Source organism: Ambystoma mexicanum, chromosome 12 (genome assembly GCF_040938575.1).
Source record: "Ambystoma mexicanum isolate Mex_15411 chromosome 12, UKY_AmexF1_1, whole genome shotgun sequence".
NCBI lineage: Eukaryota > Metazoa > Chordata > Amphibia > Caudata > Ambystomatidae > Ambystoma > Ambystoma mexicanum.
In genome coordinates this window covers 41,215,624-41,232,195 of record NC_090936.1, presented here as the reverse complement: position 1 = coordinate 41,232,195, position 16,572 = coordinate 41,215,624, and the positions used below count along the sequence as shown (strand labels likewise).

The 16,572-nt window shown below is 43.7% G+C and overlaps 1 protein-coding gene across 1 annotated transcript in view; it reads left to right on the top strand.

Annotated features, from left to right (window-relative positions):
- Positions 1 to 1,432: 1,432 nt before the first annotated feature.
- Positions 1,433 to 16,572, top strand: part of TMEM168 (transmembrane protein 168) — a 45,775-nt gene continuing 30,635 nt past the window's right edge. The window contains exons 1-3 of the mRNA XM_069627909.1: positions 1,433 to 1,895; positions 5,159 to 6,451; positions 12,349 to 12,491. Coding sequence (XP_069484010.1) covers positions 5,315 to 6,451; positions 12,349 to 12,491 — 1,280 coding nt within the window. The 5' untranslated portion in view covers positions 1,433 to 1,895; positions 5,159 to 5,314. The remainder of the gene's footprint in view (positions 1,896 to 5,158; positions 6,452 to 12,348; positions 12,492 to 16,572) is intronic.

Sequence of the window (16,572 nt, the reverse complement as noted above, 5' to 3'; positions counted from 1 at the left end):
TGGTGACAGCCCCACAACACCGAGATTGCCTCCTTTTCAACTGAGAGTACCCGGGCTCCGGCAAAGTTAGGGCTCTACTTAAATGATGAGCAGAACCCTGTTGTCTGAAGTCCGCTTAGTCAGAATCGCACTTAGACCATGGGGGCTGGTGTCAACAACCAGTTCTGTTGGTTTCTAGGGATCAAAGTAAGAGATAGTGGTGACATCAGCCAAAGCATGTTTAATGGCCGGAGAGCCCTTGTTAGAGAACATAGTGGCTCTAAAAGAGTAGCAAGGTGCAGGATGAATTGTTTGCTGCAGTTTACAATTCAAAGGAAAGGCTCATATTGGATTTATTCTTCAGCGCACAGTAGATTATATGTCTTTTATTTTCTGCGCGGCAGTTGACACCCTAGCCTTGTGGAAGACACAGCCAAAAAATTGAAGGCAGTATTTGAGAAATGTGCATTTCTCCTTGCTCATTGTGAGACCAGGATCCTGAATTCTCCTCAGGACAGTTCGAAGCGGTTGACGTCATCAGCATAAAACTTGGCAAAAATCTAAATGTTGTTGCTGAAATTAACAACACCAAGGGTCCCTGAAATAACTCCCAGTACAATGTTCTGAAAAACTTCAGCTGACGACGACACACCAAATCTCAGGCGTTTGTGCAGTGCAGCCCAATATGTGACGAGAATATTGTGTACCTCAAATCCTTGTGAAGCAGGATTTGTAGATTAGAACCCACAATTGCAGTCAGTTCACTCACCCGCCAAGCTACTTACCTGACCATAGACCATGTTGTACCCTACGTGGTTGTGTGTGGGCAGGTTTGCTCATGCCAAGCCTAGCGCGGCTTTGTAACCACTAGAGCGAGCCACACTCTCACAGACCTCAATGAGCTATCACCTACCAAAACCCTTTATTTTCATGCACATTGGGGACACTAAGTTGAGAGGTAATCAACTCCAGGAATATGGGAAGGTAGATGAAATGACACACAACCCCCTTTTTGACCCTCTCCCTCGTGAAAATAGTTTTGGCACAAGTTTCTCCAGACTCATGCCAACAATTAAATTCCAAAATGTTATGCCTAAACTCGAAAAGGAGGGGAAATGCATAGTTCTTGTGAGTTTCTCTCCTGGGCAGTGATCATGCTTGATGTGCAGTGAAAGGGAATACACCCCGGGCGCTTTGTAGCTTCTGCGCATTTCTCCTCGTAATGTGGGGGGTGTACAGCCGTTGTAGAGCGTGCCAGTGGCTAACCTACCCCACCCAGCCTCACAGAGACGCCAGTGGGACCTGCCAGGCCGCCTACCTTCTGACAGCTCAGCCGCTACGGCGCATGCGCGGCGCACAGCTGACCCCTCCCAGCCTCACAGGGATGTCAGTGGGACCTACCTTCTGACAGCTCAGCCGCCACCGCGCATGCGCCGCGCACAGCTGATCCCTCAGTCTCGCAGGGACTTCAGTGGGACCTGTCATGGCGCCTACCTTCTGACAGCTCGGCCGTCACGCGCATGCGCCGCGCACAGCTGATCCCTCCCAGCCTCACAGGAACGTCAGTGGAACCTGCCAGGCTGCCTACCTTCTGACAGCTCAGCCGCCACCGCGCATGCGCCGCGTACAGCTGACCCCTTCCCAGCCTCACAGAGACGTCATTGGAACCTGTCATGGCGCCTACCTTCTTACAGCTCAGCCTTCACCGCGCATGCGCCAGGCACAGCTGATCCCTCCCAGCCACCGTAGACCCGGGTGACGCGTCCCCCAAGATGGCGGCGGGTCCAGGGGAGGAAGAAAGTTTTTAAGAAGGAGTTGTTTGCGTGGTGCAAGGGGGCATTGACCAGAAGGGTATGCCACCGCCTCCTCCACATCGCCAAGACCCGCCCTTTGCCCAAGGAACCGGTGCCCGGCAGGTGAGAATTGGAGGAAGGGGAACCAGGGGGTGGCAGGGATATGGGCGATCTTGAGTTATGGGTTTCCAAGCACTGCCCGTGTTTACCCCCATGCCCAGCGCTACATTTCCCCATCTCGGATGTCCATTGAACACGCCCTCCTTCCCAAAACAACTGATACACCTACATTCTTCGCAGACCACCACCCAGTGGCCACCCCACAAACCCAACCCTCCCTGATTGACCAACCTAGTGCCCATATGATAAACTCCCCTCAGCCCATGTAGCACAGGGGCCAGTACGTGTACGCTCCTTTAAACAACAGCCTGCACAGGCACGAGGAAGTGGGCACTCCACAAACACTCCACTCCCGTACAGTAACCTTTTAGGTATGTGCGATTGGCACATGGGTGAGATTCAGCAAAGGCTGGCACCCGGAAGAGGAAGTTGCTGGGATGTAATATCTTCACTTTTCTTTACCATAAATCGGTTCGCCATTAATGGTCACAAAGCAGTTTGTTGTTTTTATAATGCACACTGTATATCTTCCAAACTGTAGTGCTCCAGGCGAGGGAAGTAAAATGCTTTCGAGGGTGATCCCAATGAAGTTAACATCTTTCTGGCAGGGTGAAAACGTTTTTCCTGTAAGGGTGATTTCGTTGACGTTTATGGAATGCCTTCACCTCGTTCTGGAGGTGTAGATGAGGGAAATGGTGTAAATCTGGGACACACTTTGCATCCACCTCTAGATAGTGATAATTGACTCTTGGCGAGTAAGAAATTGTGTGTTTTTATACTATTGGGTGCTGAGTGACTTTTTATGGGTGGCTAGTGGCTTGCAACCTGATAATTTTTACCTATGCTGTAAATAAGTTAGTTAACAAGTATGTCTCTAGCATCCCTATAAGTTCAGTGTCCTCTCTTTGTAGGGTGACATTAATATGGGAGATAAATGTGCGGAACCAACTGGTAACGTCCCGCTGCCTGAGTTAAGGTTCTGAGCAACAAGAGTGTAAAGCAAGCAGAGCCACCATTACAGACAGGATCAATCGATGTTTGGTGCAACAAAGTGTGCAACATCACATAAATGAAAAACATTTCTCAGAGTTATTGTGACTGTCACTTCTTATAACCATCAAAAGAGAGAGTGGAGATCTGAGGGCAGAGGCCAGTACTATCAGAGATAAGTAATGGGGTAAGTGTTGGGGGGCGGGAGCAGAGACATGGTAGAGGTATCTTTCTGGTTAATAATACATAACGGGTGTATTTCTAAAGCGCACTTTTACCCACAAACGGGTACCTTGGTGCTATTGACAGATAACGGATGTTTATTGTTAACTTAAAGGTACTCATTTTATTGATCATTTTATGGTTGTACTTAGTCAAACAGAGTGCAAGGCAACGCAGGCTTTTACCTGTGAATAGTGATCGTTCTCCTTCTCTTGATACTTGGGATGCTAAAGAACCTTGTGACATACTTGCAGTCAAGCTGGCATCTTCCATTGTGTAGCCCGTTCTCTGTTATCTCTTGACCGTTGTCCTCCCCATACTCTTGATTCCCTGATATCTGCACTTGTAAAGCGCCAATAGAACTCCCTAAATACAAGAAGATGTGCTATTCAAGACCTGGCTCCATGACCTTGCATCCCTGATAAATATCCAGTTGCCCCAGTGATGAGCAATTATATGGCAACGCTGCATTGACATTGGTCCACGTTTCATTGCACATACAGGCATATGGTCTACTAGGGCTATGTCCTATTGGTTCCCTGCATTGCGAGTCACATCACTGCCAGAGAGCTGCAATTGACATTTGCGGTCGTATTTTTTTAAATTTTATTTATTGATCATTTGTATGGCGCCTGTACAGTAACCGGTGTTTCGTTTAATCGCCATCAAGAATGATTTGCACTACATCAAGGTTTTTCTTTCTATTACATATTTTAATATATAGACAAGACAATGAATGTGTACGCCAAGTTAACATCCCAATTTGATCCTCACTTGATACATACTTGGTTTAGCAAATTTGCCAAGGCACCTTCATGCAACATGACTTTTATAAAACAAACTGCTGAATATTAGTTCTCCTTAGGGAAAGTAAATGAGGAGAACTACATGTTTTCTTTGAACGCAATGTTTTCAGTTAAGTTGCAGCCACCGCTTTGTCATTTTTAAGATCATCCAACCAAATTGCCTGTGACTTTAACTTCTTATGTTGCTCAGTTCTATAATTTAAATGTATTTAGCGCGAAGGCTGTGGCTGCGTGTGTTTGGCAGGAAAATTATGCTTATTAGTCTGAATGCATGAAAGGTGTATTATTACTTGGGCATACAGGGTCTTTCCATAATTTGGCTTTGTCTTGGATACAAATGATTTCTATGTGCTCTTGACTTGCTGCATAGCGTTAACGTGTTTCAGCCTATATGTGGCAGTTTGAGGGTTTGGTCATGACTTTAGAAAAAGTCCTTTTCAAATGTTTAGCCGCAAATGGATTTAAAACATCTTTTGTGCCCAGCTTTGAGGGAAGTGATGGTACAGTCATAAGTATTTGCAACAACTGTGTATTTTCCTTTTTTTTCTGGAAAGCTAGAACCTGTCAGTGAGGCACAGACGAATATTGGTGGTGTGTGTAAATGTAGCCTAATTCTTCAACACTGCTACATATCAAGAAGTGACACACCTAAGCACTGAAGAGGTTCCATTTGATATTTGTCGGAAAAGGTTGTATGTACCCTGTTGCAAATGTTGATAATGTATCATTGGCGGTTTTAGTGTTATGCCAGTAGGCATAGCTATGATAATGTGGCAGTCTTTCAATTTATTTGGCAGATCTGCTTGGTGCTCGTTGTCTTTTGGAAAACTTGTTTTCAGTTACTCTACCGAGTGATTTTCATTTTAAACATATCCAATTGAATGTTATTTGTAATTGGTCTACAAACGAGACACCATTATCCTACCAATTAATCATGCGAGAAGAGTTGTGGTTTATGGAAAGGCGGTACTCGCTATGGGGTGGGGATCCATCTGGGCTTTTGTTCGATTACTTCCCTGTTATAGACCCGTCCAAATGTAATGGAACTCTTCAGCAGCAGCTTGAACGCATGGAAATAGAAATGTAGAGACAACCATAACCTGCTGAAGCTTAGAACGGCTTTGCTTCTCCGTTCACAAGTGAAAAAAGTCCTCTTCGCAAAGGAAATCGTAACAAATGCCATAGAATGCTACCCTTTTCAGAATGTTAACTCCTTGGGTCTCAATTTTTCTCTTTTGTGTCTTCCAGGATTTCTGAAATTGAAGATTCGGGCTGTTATGTGAAACTCCCAAGCTTGTGCAAATGACGGAAAGATGTGAGCATCATTGGCGCATGACACTTTCTGGATGAAACCCAAAAGACTTCTTTTCTTTGCGTGGGGCGAACGTCACCCCCTTCGTTTACATGTGCAGGTCACTGCGTTACTGTGTTAGTCACTGTCTCTATGTAGCAATGACTAAACTGGACGAGGCAAATCGAGAGGCCAACATGCATTCGTCAATCCGATACCTGGGCTACCTCGCCCGCATCACCTTGCTGGTTGCCATATGCATGGGCCTTTATGTGCGGTGGGAGAAGACGGAGGACTCGCTCATTTTAGTCATTTTCATCTTGGGGCTTTTTGTGCTTGGCATTGCAAGTATACTTTACTACTACTTTTCAATGGAAGCAGCGAGTTTAAGTCTCTCTCACTTGTGGTTTGGATTCTTACTTGGTCTCCTCTGTTTTCTTGATAACTCTTCCTTTAAGAGTGACATGAAAGAAGAAGCAACCAAATTCCTGCTCATTTCCTCGATGGCCATAAGGACGCTATGCTCCCTGGTGGAACGGATCTGCGGCTGCGTTTGGCAACGCCCGACTCTGCTGACGTCTGTTGAATTCCTGGAGCTGGCTGGCTTTGCTATTGCCAGCACCATCATGCTGTTTGAGAAGTCTATGAGCATCATCCTGCTGGTGGCCGCGCTGGCCATGCTCATGATTGACCTGCGCATGAAGTCTTTTCTTGCCATCCCCAACCTGGTGATATTTGGAGTCCTTACTTGCGTATTTTTTTTCCCATCCTTGGGCATACCCATAAACCCCTTTGCTCTGGCCTGTTTCTTCAGCTGCCTGGTTTGCGACCCCCTTTTTGATGTTTACTTCAGTGGACTCTCAGTCACAGAACGCTGGAAGCCTTATTTGTACCGTGGTTCAATTTGCCGGAGACTTTCAGTCATTTTTGTGGGATGTATTGAACTCGTGTTTTTTATACTTTCAACTTTTAAACTTAGCAATCTAAGTTTGTGGTACTTTGTGATACCAGGCTTTTCCATTTTTGGGATATTTTGGTTGGTGTGCCATATTATTTTTCTGATTACTCTCTGGGGCTTTCATACGAAGCTGAATGATTGTCACAAAGTTTATTCCACACACAATGTTGAGAATAACAGCCTAGATCGAGTCATGGCTTCCAAAGGAATGCGCCATTTTTGCGTAATTTCAGCACGCCTTGTTTTCTTCAGCCTCTTGGCCACGGCTATTTTTGGTGCAGTTTCCTGGCAGGTAAATGAAAAAATGTGTTATTCTAATTATTGTTGGTAAATGTTATTTTTCTTTCTCTCTATCAAGCATGCAGCTTTTATACCATGAATAGACCTCAATAGGTCTAGGGTGAGTTGCCATGTTACAATGTATTATCTGCCACCCGTCAAATTATTATAGGAAGTTGGGAGTATTTTGCTTGCTACTCGTGGAAGAGTGGAGTGAAAATACTTTTGCAGAGTAAAAAAGTAGTCTTCAATGTCTTCTGGAGATTTTTGAGGAAAGTTTATAGTAATATTATAGGTGTTTTGTTGTAACCCATATATTTTCTGCAGCTGGATAATACCTTAAATCGTTGGGCAAAAAAGTATCAAGCGACTAGCCAGCCATAAAAACAACTACTTCGCCTCCTCAATTTTATACATACACACAGCACGTCATTTCTTACTCACTAGCAGGTGGCGAGTGCGCATTTCGCACCCTGCCTTAAATCAATAGATGTTTTTATTATCCAACACCCTCTTTTCAAGCGAGGCAACACAATGGAAAAAGCACATCTTTGTGGCTCATGCTGCTGGTCTGGACACAGCAACTGAACAGTGCAGTAGGCTTCAAGTGGCAGACAACCTGCATTTCCGCTACTCCATCTTTTTTGTGGAGAATATTGTTTTTCGTTTTTGGTGGTAAATGTTGGTAAAGCCATTTATCTAGAGTCCCTATTATGGTGTCTTATGTGCTCATAAACCTAGTCAACAAGTACTGGCAAAGCCAACACTTTGGACTTTTGTGTAGGTATGGGTTAGCCGGGCACTGATAATGGTACTACAGGGCCATAAAATCACAACAGCTGCAACATGGTGTCATTACCTGGTATTATGATCAAAGACCCTGGCAAATACCTTTTAATTTCTTAAGCCGAAACTGTTGGCTTTGTCATTGCTTGTTGTTAACAGAACCTTTGTGTATGGAAGAGATATAAAACAAATGGCTGAAGGCAAACTTGGTTAAGGCATTATTTTTACACTAGTAACTATTTACATCAGCAATGAAGCATTTTACTCACATGCAGGTTAGGATTAACAACTTGCAGGCTAAGGTTTGTTGTTACTTCTTGATATAGTGAGTTCAAAGATATCCCAGGAGGTAGTATTTTAGGCAGTAAGAGGGCTTGTAGTGGGTGCGAATGGCCATAGGGATTTGCATGTCCATGGGCAGTAATTGGTTAGTTAAATAACCAAATCACACCTACAGGGTGTGTGTCTCTCCTAACCTGTCATTTCCCTCCAATTTGTACTCCAATGTAATCATTTAGGCTTATAGGATGCGCTTAAGTGCCAACTAATAGCCCAAACTAAAAAGGACAAACTATTGTCGGTGGGTTGTTCAGTGCTCCTTGGAGAAAATGTAAGTGATGTAAGCTAGGGTGGTCTAGGAAATGGTGGAATGGGTTGAGATGATTGGATGAGTCTGTGGATTAGTAATGTTTCTCTAAACAAGGTGAGTGCTGAGTTTGTTGACGACCTTTGTGAGGTTATTGGGATTTATTGCCAGGATTTTGGTATGGCTCTCGTCCAACTTTCAGTCGTTCCCACTCATGACCACGAAATAGGATCAGCATTAGGATTTTCATTGTATTGTCTCACACTGAGTATGCTGGATAGTGTTGCTTGGCAGGGGCCTAATCCTGATTAGTAGTCGTTTAGGATTATTTAGACTGCATGTTTTTCAAGGGGTTTGGTTATCCAGGGGAGATTGGCTAAATCAGACGGGCGGATGTTTGCCAGTCTACAGATGTATTCCTAATAATTCCCTGATTGGAGAGAAATTACTTTATATTTATTGTGTTGTCGCTGTTGAGCAAGATGCAGGGCATCTTAGGTTTTTGCCAAGGATCGCTGCCACAGTTTAGGGGTAAATAGCCATCTGCCTCTCCTTCCCATCGCAGTGACTGGAGTAGACAGTCCTGCTGGAGGTCAAATGCCTGAAGAGCATGTGACTGGTGGGGGGGGGGGGAGTCGGTGATTATCTTTGTGGTTTGTTTCCGTCTTTTGAATTAGGAAAGCTGTGCTGGTTCATGGGGCTGAACAGGGATGTCATTTGAGGGATTTCACTGCTTTGTGAAGTTTTATAGTCCGTGTGTTAAGCCCGTTTGTAGAATCTAAATATTTTGGTGGCCTAGATGGCTTTGTGGTGAATGGTCCATGCTTTTGCTTATTTTTTTTACACAATTTCAAGGACAATGACTGCACAATCTAGTAGATAATATTTGGCAGGTGCTCTTAAAGGAAGTGATCCTGTCAATAAACCATTTTCTAGATGGGGGTGCCTTAGATTTCCCTTTCAGTGGGGCGGGAGGGCATGCTACATTACCACGGTGGTGTCATTCTCCACCCTAGCTAGCATTATTATTGTTGATTCTTTCTGTGGCCGCAAGAGCATCTGTCAGGAGCTGTTTGAATGTAGTCATTGTCCTCGTTTTGGAGGATCGGTACCATGTGTGGGTGCATCGGGTGTGTGCTCCAGGGGTGTCCAACCGATAGCAGTATAATGTGTAGAAGGATGTGGTCCAGCCAGATACAGTGGAAAATTATTATGCCCCTAGTGTGTATAACAAATTGGAGGGCTGCGTCCAAGGAGTGGCCATCCTTGTGGAGGAGTTACTTAGAGTGGACAGAAAGGTTAATGCTGCTGCTGTGGTTCACAAACTTTGGAGAACGATGCTGTCCTCAGACCAGATTTTGAAGACTGGTCATCGTGAGATGTTCAAAGTTTTGGGAAGGGAGACGCCAGAAATTTCCGGGAAGACCTAGGTAGAGCAGTAACTGGTTACTAGGCTGTACCATGAGGTTGTATTTGACTAGATATGCTGAAAGGTATGCAGTCCTGCCTGGGGGAAATGCCCTACATCAGCATGCACAACTTATGTATGAAGATTCCCCTTGGTCTCCTCCTGTGTCGTTGAAGCCAAGTGCATGGGAGATGCAGATGATCCACAGCCTTAAAGGTGGCAGAGCGATCAACTAGGATGCGATCAAAGAACTGTGCGTGGTAAGCAGTGCCAAGAAAGTTGGCTCTTGACCAGAGAAGTGTATGCTCCGAAATCCCCATTAGAGGGGTGTGCAGGTCATTGACAATACGGATGAAGACCTACACACCCGAACATTTTAGAGTGGTGAGGGAGAAGTAACAAATCTGTAAAGGTGGGGGTTACTAGTGTGTAGAAATGCACAAGAATGGCATATCCTGCCGACAACTGAGGCTGCTCTGATTTTGTTGCCTAAGCTGTGAAAGGGCACGCCAACTTCCTCATATAGATGACATTTTAATAGCAGATATGTATACTCGCACGCCAATGTACTCATATAGATGACATTTTAATAGCAGATGTGTATGCCTCTTAATGAAGTGCTAATGCTCTAGAGCACGCCAACTTCTTCACATAGCTGACATTTTAATAGCAGTTGTGTATACCTCTTAATGAAGTGCTAATGCTCTAGAGCACACCAAGTTCCTCATATAGATGACATTTTAATAGCAGACATGTATACTCGCACGCCAATGTACTCATATAGATGACATTTCAATAGCAGATATGTATACTCGCACGCCAATGTAATCATATAGATGACATTTTAATAGCAGATGTGTATACTTGCACGCCAATGTACTCATATAGATGACATTTCAATAGCAGATATGTATACTCGCACGCCAATGTAATCATATAGATGACATTTTAATAGCAGATGTGTATACCTCTTAATGAAGTGCTAATGCTCTAGAGCACGCCAACTTCCTCACATAGATGACATTTTAATAGCAGATATGTATACTTGCACGCCAATGTACTCATATAGATGACATTTCAATAGCAGATATGTATACTCGCACGCCAATGTAATCATATAGATGACATTTTAATAGCAGATGTGTATACTTGCACGCCAATGTACTCATATAGATGACATTTCAATAGCAGATATGTATACTCGCACGCCAATGTAATCATATAGATGACATTTTAATAGCAGATGTGTATACCTCTTAATGAAGTGCTAATGCTCTAGAGCACGCCAACTTCCTCACATAGATGACATTTTAATAGCAGATATGTATACTTGCACGCCAATGTACTCATATAGATGACATTTCAATAGCAGATATGTATACTCGCACGCCAATGTAATCATATAGATAACATTGTAATAGCAGATGTGTATACCTCTTAATGAAGTGCTAATGCTCTAGAGCACGCCAACTTCCTCACATAGATGACATTTTAATAGCAGATATGTATACTTGCACGCCAATGTACTCATATAGATGACATTTCAATAGCAGATGTGTATACCTCTTAATGAAGTGCTAATGCTCTAGAGCACACCAAACCTGCTCATCTAGATGACATTTTAATAGCAGATGTGTGTACCTGGTAATGAAGTGCTAATGCTCTACAACCAGCCCTACAGATAAGGTGTGTATCAGCCACTTTTACGTACTAGAAAATGGCAAATACTCCCAGAAAATAAAAATTGAGAGTAAAAATACTCCCAACAAAAAACAGGTTAAAGACATGTAGAATCTTGCACCCCTGCTTTCATCCTCACTGCTCCATGGATACGTTTTCGACAAGTGGTGCACGTAGTACCAAAGGAAGAAACTCCTATTTGAACGGCTTATTTGGAAGAAGTAAACCTGTATCTTTTAATGTGCATGAATAACTATGTGCAAATTTAGTATTACAAAAACAATTCAATTTTTCAGGTAAATCATATTTTTACTTGCTTATAAATACTCTCATTGGGAATTGGACTTACATTTTTACGCTCAAAAAATCTTTTTACTACCAACTTTAAAAAAATAGGGAGTAAAATACTCCCAGTTCCAAATCTTATCTGGAGCACTACAACACACATCATGAAAACAGCATTCTAAAACAATTAATTACTATTTATTAGATCCACTGTAAGCGTTGACGCTACTAAGGGGATGATTCACAGAAGTGTTTTATAATGGCGCAATCCCATAGGAAAATGCTCTGTGAATCAGCCTGTTCGTCTATTCCTAGGCATGGCCTTTAGCTAGCTACTGTACCTTTTTATAAAGTTGGGAGAGCACACTGTTTGGGCCCAATAAGTAGAACATCTCAGTAGTTGAGCTCGTAGAGTAGCAGTGCGGGCAAAAGAGCATTTTTCTGAATCCAGTAACGGCTGGGGACAGATCATGCCCAAGTTGATAACTAGCAGTTTCGTACCTATTTGGATGTCTTGCGCTGATCGCTGATTCCTTATTCAGTAATCTAAGTCTTGCGAATCAAGCATGCCGGGTGCATGCATCAGTCGCCATAATTAAGGCAGGACATAATGTGGTCGAGGACTGACTGCCATCCTTTGTTTAGATTGAGCAGCACATAAAAGTCCTTATTGAGCACCTCTAGACCTATCAGAAAGCTTGGAATTAAGTTGATAATCTTGGTTATTGACCTCATTCCAAACACGAGTTCAGCAGTGTCGAAGCTGGCATTGTATAAGCCATTTTATTTTCCAATAGCTTCTAATTATTACTTTTCCCAACCTTCTGCTTGCAGTGGGACAAAATGCTAATTATCCCACAATACAGACCCCTCACTTGGTCTACAAGGGTTCAATATATCCTCGGTATGCGGGCGGTAAGGATGTTTATACCTCTATCGCAGTACTTGCATAGACCTCTCAAAGGGAGAACTTTAGTGTAGCGTTTAAAGGGATGCATTGCTATATTAAACTTGATGTTGACCCAGTTCCCGTATGATTTGCATTGCTTTTACTGCATGTCTGCTTTACTTAATGCCAGGTTGTGTAGCTGGTCAGTGTTCCTCTTGTTTCTTGCTGAACTAAGTGCATTGAAAGGAAAGTAACAGCGTTTTCGTTCTTCTTTAGCACGACCGAGGGATTTTTATGAGTGTGTTCCTGATTGTTTTACCTCTGGAATCCATGGCTCACGGACTATTCCATGAATTGGGCAATTGCCTGGGCGGAACGTGCGTTGGCTATGCGATCGTGATCCCCACCAACTTCTGCAGGTATGGCAGCGGACTCCATTTAAATTGTGCGCTCTTTTGATTTTGAAATATCCTGAATGACCAAACTACCAATGCATAGCAGGGTGGCTGTACAACATGTTGCTTTTCTTTGGAAATTCTCTATTTTGCTACTTTTGGGTTGTCCCCTCTGGTGTTTTTTTTTGTTTTCTTCTTTGGAGGTGGCCTTGCATGCTTGCTCTGATTTTGCTACTTCTGGGTTGTGTCCCTCAGGTGTTGCTTTTCTTTGGAAATGCTCCTGCCTGCTTGCTCTGATTTTGCTACTTCTGGGTTGTCCCCTTTGGTGTTGCTTTTCTTTGGAAATACTCTTGTATGCTTTCTCTGATTTAGCTACTTCTGGGTTGTCCCCTCTGGTGTTGCTTTTCTTTGGAAATACTCTTGCATGCTAGCTCTGATTTAGCTACTTCTGGGTTGTCTTTTCTTTGGAAAAATGCTCTTGCATGCTTGCTCTGATTTTGCTTCTTCTGGGTTGCCTCTCTGGTGTTGCTTTTCTCTGGAAGTGCTCCTTCATGCTTGCTCTGATTTTACTACTTCTGGGTTGTCCCCTTTGGTGTTGCTTTTCTTTGGAAATACTCTTGTATGCTTTCTCTGATTTAGCTACTTCTGGGTTGTCCCCTCTGGTGTTGCTTTTCTTTGGAAATACTCTTGCATGCTAGCTCTGATTTAGCTACTTCTGGGTTGTCCTCTCCGGTGTTGCTTTTTTTTGGAAATGCTCTTGCATGCTTGCTCTGATTTAGCTACTTATGGGTTGTCCTCTTCGGTGTTGCTTTTCTTTGGAAATGCTCTTGCATGCTTGCTCTGATTTAGCTACTGCGGGGTTGTCCTCTTTGGTGTTGCTTTTCTTTGGAAATGCTCTTGTATGCTTGCTCTGATTTAGCTTCTTCTGGGTTGTCCTCTCGCTGCTTTTCTTTGGACATGCTCTTGCATGCTTGCTCTGATTTTGCTACTTCTGGGTTGTGTCCTCTTGTTGCTTTTCTTTGAAAATGCTCTTGCATGCTTGCTCTGATTTCGCTACTTCTGGGTTGTCTTTTCCTTGGACATGCTCTTGCATGCTTGCTCTGATTCAGCTTCTTCTGGGTTGTGTCCTCTGGTTGCTTTTCTTTGAAAATGCTCTTGCATGCATGCTCTGATTTCGCTACTTCTGGGTTGCCCCCTTTGGTGTTGCTTTTCTTTGGAAATGCTCTTGCATGCTTGCTCCGATTTAGCTACCTCTGGGTTGTGTCCTCTCGTTGCTTTTCTTTGGAAATGCTCTTGCATGTTTGCTCTGATTTAGCTACTTCTGGGTTGTCCTCTCTGGTGTTGCTTTTCTCGGGAAATGCTCCTGCATGCTTGCTCTGATTTTGCTACTTCTGGGTTGTCTTTTCCTTGGACATGCTCTTGCATGCTTGCTCTGATTCGGCTTCTTCTGGGTTGTGTCCTCTTGTTGCTTTTCTTTGAAAATGCTCTTGCATGCTTGCTCTGATTTCGCTACTTCTGGGTTGCCCCCTTTGGTGTTGCTTTTCTTTGGAAATGCTCTTGCATGCTTGCTCTGATTTAGCTACCTCAGGGTTGTGTCCTCTCGTTGCTTTTCTTTGGAAATGCTCTTGCAGGTTTGCTCTGATTTAGCTACTTCTGGGTTGTCCTTTCTGGTGTTGCTGTTCTTTGGAAATGCTCTTGCATGCTTGCTCTGATTTAGCTACTTCTGGGTTGTCCTCTCTGGTGTTGCTTTTCTTTGGAAATGCTCTTGCATGCTTGCTCTGATTTAGCTACTTCTGGGTTGTCCTCTCTGGTGTTGCTTTTCTCTGGAAATGCTCCTGCATGCTTGCTCTGATTTTGCTACTTCTGGTGCTGCTTTTCTTTGGAAATGCTCCTGCATGCTTGCTCTGATTTTGCTACTTCTGGGTTGTCTTTTCTTTGGAAATGCTCTTGCATGCTTGCTCTGATTTTGCTTCTTCTGGATTGTCCTCTCTGGTGTTGCTTTTCTTTGGAAGTGCTCCTGCATGCTTGCTCTGATTTAGCTACTTCTGGGTTGTCCTCTTCGGTGTTGCTTTTCTTTGGAAATGCTCTTGTATGCTTGCTCTGATTTAGTTTCTTCTGGGTTGTCCTCTCGCTGCTTTTCTTTGGACATGCTCTTGCATGCTTGCTCTGATTTTGCTACTTATGGGTTGTCTTTTCTTTGGAAATGCTCTTGCATGCTTTCTCTAATTTAGCTACTTCTGGGTTGTCCCCTCTGGTGTTGCTTTTCTTTGGAAATACTCTTGCATGCTAGCTCTGATTTAGCTACTTCTGGGTTGTCCTCTTCGGTGTTGCTTTTCTTTGGAAATGCTCTTGTATGCTTGCTCTGATTTAGCTACTTCTGGGTTGTCCCCTTTGGTGTTGCTTTTCTTTGGAAATACTCTTGCATGCTAGCTCTGATTTAGCTACTTCTGGGTTGTCCTCTTCGGTGTTGCTTTTCTTTGGAAATGCTCTTGCATGCTTGCTCTGATTTAGCTACTTCTGGGTTGTCCCCTCTGGTGTTGCTTTTCTTTGGAAGTGCTCTTGTATGCTTGCTCTGATTTAGCTACCTCTGGGTTGTGTCCTCTCAATGCTTTTCTTTGGAAATGCTCTTGCATGCTTGCTCTGATTTAGCTACTTCTGGGTTGTCCTCTCTGGTGTTGCTTTTCTCTGGAAATGCTCCTGCATGCTTGCTCTGATTTTGCTACTTCTAGTGTTGCTTTTCTTTGGAAATGCTCCGGCATGCTTGCTCTGATTTCGCTACTTCTGGGTTGCCCCCTTTGGTGTTGCTTTTCTTTGGAAATGCTCTTGCATGCTTGCTCTGATTTAGCTACTTCTGGGTTGTCCTCTCTGGTGTTGCTTTTCTCTGGAAATGCTCCTGCATGCTTGCTCTGATTTTGCTACTTGTAGTGTTGCTTTTCTTTGGAAATGCTCCTGCATGCTTGCTCTGATTTCGCTACTTCTGGGTTGCCCCCTTTGGTGTTGCTTTTCTTTGGAAATGCTCTTGCATGCTTGCTCTGATTTAGCTACTTCTGGGTTGTGTCTTCTCGTTGATTTTCCTTGGAAATGCTCTTGCATGCTTGCCCTGATTTAGCTACTTCTGGGTTGTGTCCTCTCGTTGCTTTTCTTTGGAAATGCTCTTGCATGCTTGCTCTGATTTAGCTACTTCTGGGTTGTCCTCTCTGGTGTTGCTTTTCTTTGGCTTGCTCTGATTTAGCTACTTCTGGGTTGTCCTCTCTGGTGTTGCTTTTCTTTGGAAATGCTCTTGCATGCTTGCTCTGATTTAGTTACTTCTGGGTTGTCCTCTCTGGTGTTGCTTTTCTTTGGAAATGCTCTTGCATGCTTGATCTGATTTCGCTACTTCTGGGTTGCCCCCTCTGGTGTTGCTTTTCTTTGGATATGCTCTTGAATGATTGGGCTGATTTAGCTACTTCTGGGTTGTCCTCTCTGGTGTTGCTTTTCTTTGGATATGCTCTTGCATGCTTGCTCTGATTTAGCTACTTCTGGGTTGCCCCCTCTGGTGTTGCTTTTCTTTGGAAATGCTCTTGCATGCTTGATCTGATTTCGCTACTTCTGGGTTGCCCCCTCTGGTGTTGCTTTTCTTTGGATATGCTCTTGAATGATTGGGCTGATTTAGCTACTTCTGGGTTGTCCTCTCTGGTGTTGCTTTTCTTTGGATATGCTCTTGCATGCTTGCTCTGATTTAGTTACTTCTGGGTTGTCCTCTCTGGTGTTGCTTTTCTTTGGAAATGCTCTTGCATGCTTGATCTGATTTCGCTACTTCTGGGTTGCCCCCTCTGGTGTTGCTTTTCTTTGGATATGCTCTTGAATGATTGGGCTGATTTAGCTACTTCTGGGTTGTCCTCTCTGGTGTTGCTTTTCTTTGGATATGCTCTTGCATGCTTGCTCTGATTTAGTTACTTCTGGGTTGTCCTCTCTGGTGTTGCTTTTCTTTGGAAATGCTCTTGCATGCTTGATCTGATTTCGCTACTTCTGGGTTGCCCCCTCTGGTGTTGCTTTTCTTTGGATATGCTCTTGAATGATTGGGCTGATTTAGCTACTTCTGGGTTGTCCTCTCTGGTGTTGCTTT